Source organism: Miscanthus floridulus, chromosome 1 (assembly GCF_019320115.1).
Source record: "Miscanthus floridulus cultivar M001 chromosome 1, ASM1932011v1, whole genome shotgun sequence".
NCBI classification, from domain to species: domain Eukaryota; kingdom Viridiplantae; phylum Streptophyta; class Magnoliopsida; order Poales; family Poaceae; genus Miscanthus; species Miscanthus floridulus.
In genome coordinates, this window is record NC_089580.1 from 164,293,430 (window position 1) to 164,301,661 (window position 8,232).

The following is an 8,232-nucleotide window of genomic DNA, read 5'->3' on the forward strand; positions in this document are numbered from 1 at the left end:
CTTCGCGCGGGTCCAGGCCCTCTAACGCAGCCCGCTCGACGGTCTGTGCGTGCACGCGGTGGTCCAGCATGTCACGGTGGTTGGAGTCGCCGAGGCACGAGGCACGCTAGGCGCGCAGCGAGATGTGGAACGCCTTGTCCTTGACGAACCACTTCAGAGGCCCCGCGGCTAGAGGGATGAGCGCGGATTCGTCGAGCAGGCTGCGTTGGGAACTGGATGAAGGGCGGGGTAGGAGTGACATTTCACGCGCGTTGTTGACTCAGATTCACGCTGACGCGAGGGTCTAGCGTTCCGCGAGTAAAAGTGGTGTTTTCTCTGGGCTGACGAAAATATACTGGGATAGTTAAAAGTGGTATCCGTAGGCTCCAATCGTGGTAAAAAGTTAAATCTCCCAAAATCCTCGTCCCCTTTTGCCGTCTCTCTGTTCACGGCCCTCGCCAAATTCCCCAAATCCAAGCGCGTCGCCGACGGCATTGCGTCACCATTGCCTCCAAATCCGAGTGCGATTCGCGTGATCCCAGATCCCGCTCGTCGTTTTCCCCGCCGTGACCTCTGACCTGAGCATTTTCCGCGCGGAAAATGGCGCCGTTTCGGCCGGTTCTTGGAAGGGCGCTTCTTCTGTAGGACCGCTGCGAGAGGCTGCGATGGCGCTCGCCGCCAGCGAGGGGAATCTTTCCCCGGCGCTGCCCCTGGCCACTCTGATCGGCCGCGAGCTCCGCGGCGACGGCACCGAGCGCCCGCACGTGCGCTACGGCCACTCCGGCTTCGCCAAGCGCGGGGAGGACTACTTCCTCGTCAAGCCCGACTGCCTCCGCGTCCCCGGAGACCCTTCCTCCTCTTTCTCCGTCTTCGCTGTACGGCCCGCTTTTTTCCCCCCTTAAAGATGTTTTTTTTTGTCTCGTTTGGGTTCGGTGAGGAATTCCGCTCGGTGATGTGATGCCTGTTCTTTTTGGTTTGACGGATCTGGGGTTCGCAGGTATTCGACGGCCACAATGGCGTGTCGGCGGCGGTGTTCAGCAAGGAGAAATTGCTGGAGCACGTGATGAGCGCCGTGCCGCAGGGCATCAGCCGCGAGGACTGGCTACAGGCGCTGCCGCGCGCGCTTGTCGCAGGATTCGTCAAGACAGACATTGACTTCCAGCGCAAGGGTGAGATGACACCAACTCACGGACACCGAGTGATCCTTGGCATCCTTGCAATGCCGTTGGAAATCTGGGCGAACCTGGCTGAAAAGATGCTAACTCTGGGAACTGGTGCAGGTGAGACGTCAGGAACAACGGCGACACTTGTTGTCGTTGATGGGTTCATGGTCACTGTGGCGTCGGTGGGAGACTCTAGGTGCATTCTGGATACACAGGGAGGCGAGGTCTCATTGCTGACTGTGGACCACCGGCTAGAGGAGAATGCAGAGGAGCGTGAGCGCGTCACGGCGAGCGGAGGGGAGGTCAGCCGACTTAACCTCTGTGGTGGACAGGAGGTAATGCTCACTGCTCAGTCATTTTGATGCAGAAGAATTCTAGGATACAATATCTGCTCTATGCTTTGGAAGCATTTCTGGATGTGATTTTATTTATTAATTTACCCCTTTTTTTAGGTCGGTCCTCTCCGATGCTGGCCGGGTGGATTGTGCCTTTCAAGGTCCATCGGGGATACTGATGTCGGCGAGTTCATCGTACCGATTCCACATGTCAAGCAAGTGAAGGTGAAATCATGAGTTTTGATCAAAAGAAAAGAATTTAGCTCTTTTTAGCATATCCTTTGTTAACATGTGGTTTGCTTTTGATAATTGTAGCTCCCAAATACTGGTGGAAGACTAATAATTGCATCAGATGGGATATGGGATGCTCTGTCCTCCGAGATTGCTGCTCAGGCGTGCCGGGGATTGCCTGCAGAACTGGCTGCGAAACTTGTTGTTAAGGTGATTATAAATGCGGCTGGGCTATTGCATCATCCTGTACTTTGCATGATATGCTTGATTATCTCAATCGTCTAATTAGTATCCATCTTGCTTGTCCAGCAAGCTCTGAAGACAAGTGGGTTGAAAGATGACACAACATGTGTGGTTGTCGACATCATCCCATCTGATCATTGTTCAACACCACCCGCATTATCTCCAAAGAAAAATCAGAACAAGTTGAGGTCTCTTATTTTTGGTAGAAGGTCTCATAGTTCTGTTGGAAAGCTCAGCAAATCTGCTTCTTTGGGCTCTGTGGAAGAAATATTTGAGGAGGGGTCTGCAATGTTGGAAGAAAGGCATGTTCTTATTTTCTCTTGCAGTTCATGTGTTCCTCAACTCCCTTTGTAGTAGTATGCACATTCTTGGTCATGAAGCTTTTTAGCGTATGCGAATTCTTCTTTGTTCATTGATACATTTTTGATACTCTGTTTGCCGTGCATAGTAACAATGCAGAAATGCTTCACAAATTATATGTTGCATGTTTTGGTCTCACTCATGCCTTGTGTTTGGTGCTTTTGAGATAAAAAGAATTGTTAGTGGAGGGATGGCTCACATCTGGATTTAGGAATCAGTGCAGTAGAAACTACTAAGTAACCTAGTTTGCCCATTCTCTCTTGGTTAGGTATAGCTGGATGTTCCAGTTTTAGTATTTTTCTAATTCCATTCTATGTTCTCACTTCTCACACTGGCACAACCTGTTCTTTCATGGCATTGCCATGTTCATGCTCCTTTGTTCTATTTCTAGGCTTTGGTAGGAATCAACTTTCGAAACATTGTTGGTGACATGTTGCATCGCTTGAATATATAGGCTGCCTTTCTTGTTTAGGATTAAAAATGTAGAGCAGGAAAAAAAAGAGTGAAGTGATGTACTCATAGATTGTTAATCACATTCTGGATGCGGTTAACGAGGATTTTACTTGTAAATTCACATCTAGATAAAGCATGTGTGACATTTGCTTCTTCCAGTTCCAAAACAAACTTCTGCGATGTAAAAAGAATATTAGTTTTGCTAATATACACTTAGCTTCTTGTAATATGTGGTCTTAGAGATCAGGTTATATGCGGCAAGAGTCCGTTTGCTTAAATGCACTAGAATGCTTGATTGGATGGCATCATTCCTACTAAATTGGTAGAAGGTTGAGGTTCCTGGGAGCAGTTTGCGCTAGAATTGAAGAACTTTTTTTACTACTAGGAGCATTTCATTTAGGTTAATAAACGCATATATATATATATATATATATATATATATATATATATATATAACCATCACAAGACTGTCTTATGATTCACTTCACCTATTTGGCTGTTGGAGATCCCAGTTGATGTACTGTTTTTTTTAATAGGAAGGACACCCTGTTGTTACTTTTCTGTCTGCCCATTTGAGACTGTTCAGATATGCCTTAACTTGTATTGTACGCCTTTCGCAGGTTGGGTAGAAATTTCCCATCAAAAGCAAATCTGCCCCCATTTCGCTGCGCAATCTGCCAAGTGGACCAAGAACCATTCGAAGGTTTAATGACGGACAATGTAGGTGGCTGCTGCTCAGCCCCATCAACACCATGGGGTGGTCCATACCTTTGCTCAGACTGTAGGAAAAAGAAGGATGCGATGGAAGGTAAAAGATCGAATCGCTCGACAACGTGCAGGTGAAAGTACTGAAAGGAATCGCTGGGTCCTGTCCATGCAAACTTGCAAAGTAGTCTCCAATTTCGGTTTTCTGCTCCTTGTAAAAAGAGAAGAATAAACCGTTTGTTGTTTGATGGAAGTATTGTTCGGTGAAACTAACCGCACTCCAGCCTGATCTGAAAAACATCAGGGTACTAACAAGCCTTATTTCAATTGACAGCGCCTATCAAACTTTCATTTGCTCTGAGAAGATAGCTGACAGAACTTGTAAGCTGTAGTTTAAATTGTGAACCCGTAGCATGTAAAGGGAAGTGAGTAGCTTAACAATGTTTTATAGAACGATGGTGCGGCTCCGCATTGCTGCGTTGGAATGTATTTTGTATGGAGCTGAAGACCGATATGTTTGATTCTATCCTAATCCTAATCGATTCTATGGACAGTATTTGGTATTTTTTTGACTGGACTGGATTTCCTTGTATTTGTCGTCCTGTCCGCGATCATATTGTTGCAACTGGGGTATATACCTGTATGAACGAAGTACTGGTTTCCTGTTAAGTTGGGTGCCATGAATGCTGACAAGCTGGCCTCTTCTGAAATTTTCCTTCCTGCAACCGTCCTTCAGCTACCTTGGCCTGAATAACCGAACTGCTGAACTATTTGCTCGTTGCTGATGGCCAGTAATCCGGACAGGCCCCCTTTCCATGTTAGAGGAATAGAGGATGTATGATCTACCCTATTGGGAGTTGGCCAGTTGGGACTTTGGGGGAATGGGAGCCATTCATTTCACTGTAGTTGACGCACACGAGCTTGTAACACGGTTGCAGAAACCGAAGAGAAGTAATGCCTAAGCGCTACGTACAATATCTTGCGATGAACACGTAAAAGAAAAGGAAAACAACAAAGCACCCGTTTTATGCTTTTACAGACATGGGAAGAGACTCTGGTGAACGGTCGAACGCCCCATAACTGTGCTATTCTCACTACTCATCACTCATGTTTACATCCCAAAATGACAAAAGATGACATCTGATCCTACCACCAGTTGCACCAGTAGTTATTACTATCTTCTCTGCATCAGCTTTGCCTTTCCTCCTGGCATCCTCACACAAACAGGCAAACAGCAACGGCCTGTGACTGTTAGCAGACAGACAATCAGTCAGAGTGCACCGACCCGACCCATGCATGCTGCGCTGCAGCTGCAGAACTCGGCGTCCAATCGAAACGCCGGCACCGGTTGCCCTGGTCCTCTCGTTCTGCGCGACGCAACGGGCCGGGGCCACATGGAAGACGGCGTGTCCGGCGAGACGACGCGTCCTGATGAAACGCTGGGCCGTTGGCCTCTCTCACAACCTGGCGACGGTGCTGGAGAGCAGCAGCCCACACGGCTGCGACCCGCTGAACTGCACGTCGAACGGGTCCCTCGCGTCGAACCCGCCCGCCCCAAACGAAGGGAACCACGGCTCGGCGGCGTTGAGCTGGTGCGCCGCGCTGGCCGACTGCAGCACGTCCTCCAGGGCCTCGCTCAACGGCTGCTGCTGCTGGTGCTGGAGGAGCTGCGGGCTCAGCAGCAGGCTATCGTGCGAGCTCGCCAGCGCGCCTGCTGCAGAAGGCTGGACGACACCGTGTGGGAGGCCGAGCATCTGCGCCGCGGGCACAGGCAACGGCGCCGGCGGGGCCTGGACCGCGGCCGGTGGCTGCTCCGCGGCGCTCTGCGACTGCACCTTGAACTCGGCTATGCGGTCCGGGAACTTGTACGCGTCCTGCTGCAGCTTCACCACCAGCGCCTGCAAACAAAGCACAGGTCCTATCAGGAGCCGTTCGTGACGCGATCGTCGTGCTCGTGCCTGCTTTCTGCTCTGTTCAGCCGTTTACCTTCTGCGTCGGAGTGAGAGCGCTCAAGGTGAAGCAGTGGCTCCCGACGATCACGCCGACGACTTCGTAGATGCAGTTGAACAGGAGCACGATCCCGTGCCCGCTGCAGTAGGAGTAGAGCTTGTCGTCCAGCACGCACTCCCGGGCGTGCTCCACCGTCGATTCCCACATCTTGTTCGACATGCCGCTGCCAAGCAACTGAAATTGGAAACACGCACGGTACAGCAGTAGAATGTTCAGAATATCTGAAACAGAATCAATACTGCTGAGTGTGTACATATACATGTCATATAGGGATAGTTTCTTACGCTGCGCAGTCCGTACTGATCCATCACCAAGTTCCTGAGGAAGTCTTGAACAGTGTGGATTCCGAAGTCAGCCAGCTTCTTGTGGAATACGCCGTCTTTCCCGATCTTTTCCAGACGCCACACGTCGTCGGCTAATGCAGGTGGATGGTGCTTCTTGTACACTGAGTTTAGCACGAAAGTTTTTATCAGTTTCTAGTTCAAAAATACAAGCATGCATGGATGTTTCATGAACACAAAAACATGGCAAGTAAAACAAAAGTGTAGAGCAATTTACCTTCTCCACGGTGATCCTTCACTAGGAACGGATTGCTCACAGCTTCCTGCACCCGTTCTTTGATGGAACTAGCCCTGGACATCCTCGCGCCAAGCCTGAACTTGCGGCTCCTTATCCAGCTGGAGTTATCCGTGAAGGAGATGTCGCGGATGGAGGCGGTGCCCTTCTCGAGCACGATGATCACCTCGCCGGACAAGAGCGGCCTCTTGCCTTCCCTCTCGAACACGACGCTCTCGCTGAACTCCTTCTCGGTGTGCTCCAGCCGCTCGTCGGCGTTGAAGTCGCCGTCGAGGACGAGGAGCTCGACCTTCATCGAGGACAAGGGCCCGGAGGTGACCGTCTGGTTGGTGGCGGCGTCGGTCAGGACTAGCCGGAGCGTCTGCTTGCTCTCCGCCTCCACCCTGTTGCCTGTGAAAAGCGTCTGCGGCAGGTTTCCCTGGAACTGCAGCTTGTACCGTTTGCTGGTTGTCTTTAGTTGGAGTGGGAGCCTGAACATTGCAGAACAGAAGTTCAGTCATGACTTATGAAAACGAAAAAGAAGGTGCATTGGCAGTGGGGTAAAGTAGAATTAAAAGTAAAAGTTAAAAAGTTAAAGTCTAACACTGCACTGACAGCGCAATTACTGAAACAAATAAAAGCAATTATTCGAGGAATCATAGCAGCATAATGAGTAACACATTAGAGAAGGACGTCTCCTACAACAACTAAAACTGTAAACTCCAGTACTCGAGTCAAAAAATGCACTCGCGCGAGTTGAAAATAAACAGATGTATACTGCTCTAGCCATTGAAAATAAACAGACGTATGGCAATATGGAGCATGTAAGCCTTCCATAGCTCTGAGAAACTAGCTGCTACTAGCATGGCATGTAGCCATGTAGTCCACGAGGACTAGGCAGTCTGAACGTCAAATACTAATGCAGCAGCTTAGCATTTAAGTGTGCAGAGGCTAACCTGTTTGCGGAATCGATGTGTCGGATAAGAACATTATGCACCTCCTCCTGCACCTGATTTCCGAACGCGAATGAACAACAGAATTCTGCCAGATGACACTGCAGGAAGCTCAATGGCGTGCGAATAGCTACGAGGAGAAGTGCTTACGACTCTGCGCAGAAATGGCTCCAGCTTGGGCAGATGCCTCTGCATGTACTGCGCGCCAATGGCCTCCTGCATCGAGCTACTGCAAATGGGCAGGGCAGAGGTGAGCACAAGCGTCAGAAGCCAAGAACTAGAGCGCCCACGCGGCAAATGCAGCAGCAGCTTGGAAAGCTCACTCACTTGACGAACGTCCGGCGGCGCTTGGCGTCCGGGCAGCCGGCGAGCTCGTCTTCGTCGCCGTCCACCACCTCCTCCTCCACGTCCAGGGCCCTCTTCAGGTCCATGGGTGGCCACGTGCAAGCCAACGCGGGGCGCTCACTCACTCGAGACCACTTGGCTGTTGGGTCACTCGAATTCACCTGAGACGACGGCTTGCACCGTTAGCTTAAAACCGCTGGCAGTGGCAGTGACCACGGCGGCTATAAATAGCGCGGGGCGCAGGAAAGCAGAGGAAGCAGCGTGGAAGCTTCTTCCAGGGGTGGGGGCGTCGGTCTCGTCACGGACACGCTCCCGGCCGGCAAAAGACCGTAAAGCGGCGCCACCCGCCCGCGCGCGCGCCTCAGCGCACCGGAATGACAGAATCCCTAGAAATGCCAAGATTCGGAGGCGGGCTCGCCCACCCACCGGGGACTGCGGAGGGAAGGGATAGCTTTCGGCTTTTCCGTCCTCCTCCTCGGCTCCCCCTCTCTTTCAGTGCCGACGTACGCCTGCAGAAAGGGAGCGGGATTTTGTCAGGCCGGAAAGCGGCAAGCGGGGGCGGAGGCGCGGAGCTATCATCAGCTAGCTAGCTGTGTCCGAATGGGCATGGCCATGGCCGTGCCGTGCCCGTGCGGGAGGGAGTCAGGGGGTGTGGGGAGTGGGGTTGGGGATGGATTGGGCAGCCGCGGGGCGCATCGGGAGGCGGGCCGCCGTGGTGCGTGGCTGGATTGGAGAAGCTTCCACGAAGCAGAGGACCGGTGGTCGTGGCCATGGACGGGCTGGGGGGGCTAGCTGTGGATGGATGGATGCCCTCGACGGGTAGGCTTTTGGAGGCTGAAAGATGGGTACAAAGGAGAGCTTTTCGCCGGGAGAGGTGCTCGGAGCGGGGGACGAAAGGAA

The 8,232-nt window shown here is 51.7% G+C and overlaps 2 protein-coding genes across 3 annotated transcripts; one reads left to right on the forward strand and one right to left on the reverse strand.

Annotated features, from left to right (window-relative positions):
* Window positions 1-329: 329 nt before the first annotated feature.
* Window positions 330-4,023, forward strand: LOC136500491 (probable protein phosphatase 2C 33). 2 transcript variants are annotated; one of them, XM_066495858.1, is made up of 7 exons: window positions 335-854; window positions 977-1,148; window positions 1,260-1,477; window positions 1,595-1,702; window positions 1,793-1,918; window positions 2,018-2,253; window positions 3,385-4,023. In XM_066495858.1, the coding sequence occupies exons 1-7, from the start codon at window positions 645-647 to the stop codon at window positions 3,605-3,607; spliced, it is 1,293 nt and encodes a 430-aa protein (XP_066351955.1). In that variant the 5' UTR covers window positions 335-644; the 3' UTR covers window positions 3,608-4,023. The 2 variants fall into 2 exon arrangements, with proteins under 2 accessions (XP_066351947.1, XP_066351955.1); XM_066495850.1 differs by having other exon boundaries at window positions 330-854; window positions 977-1,477.
* Window positions 4,024-4,443: 420 nt separating this feature from the next.
* Window positions 4,444-7,783, reverse strand: LOC136500503 (calmodulin-binding protein 60 D-like). The gene is made up of 7 exons (XM_066495870.1): window positions 7,315-7,783; window positions 7,138-7,216; window positions 6,991-7,043; window positions 6,038-6,525; window positions 5,764-5,924; window positions 5,456-5,653; window positions 4,444-5,367 (listed from the first exon to the last, which is right to left on the reverse strand). The coding sequence occupies exons 1-7, from the start codon at window positions 7,416-7,418 to the stop codon at window positions 4,927-4,929; spliced, it is 1,524 nt and encodes a 507-aa protein (XP_066351967.1). The 5' UTR covers window positions 7,419-7,783; the 3' UTR covers window positions 4,444-4,926.
* Window positions 7,784-8,232: the final 449 nt, after the last annotated feature.

Bases quoted from the DNA above. Each gene is read 5' to 3' on its own strand.
- LOC136500503 (XM_066495870.1), bottom strand. From the start codon at position 7,418: ATGGACCTGAAGAGGGCCCTGGACGTGGAGGAGGAGGTGGTGGACGGC. The intron at 7,044-7,137 runs GTAAGCACTTCT...TTCGGAAATCAG, and splicing joins AGCCATTTCTGCGCAGAGTC to GTGCAGGAGGAGGTGCATAA. The intron at 5,925-6,037 runs GTAAATTGCTCT...TGCTAAACTCAG, and splicing joins GAAGGATCACCGTGGAGAAG to TGTACAAGAAGCACCATCCA.
- LOC136500491 (XM_066495850.1), top strand. From the start codon at position 645: ATGGCGCTCGCCGCCAGCGAGGGGAATCTTTCCCCGGCGCTGCCCCTG. The intron at 1,919-2,017 runs GTGATTATAAAT...TTGCTTGTCCAG, and splicing joins CTGCGAAACTTGTTGTTAAG to CAAGCTCTGAAGACAAGTGG. The intron at 2,254-3,384 runs GCATGTTCTTAT...CGCCTTTCGCAG, and splicing joins TCTGCAATGTTGGAAGAAAG to GTTGGGTAGAAATTTCCCAT.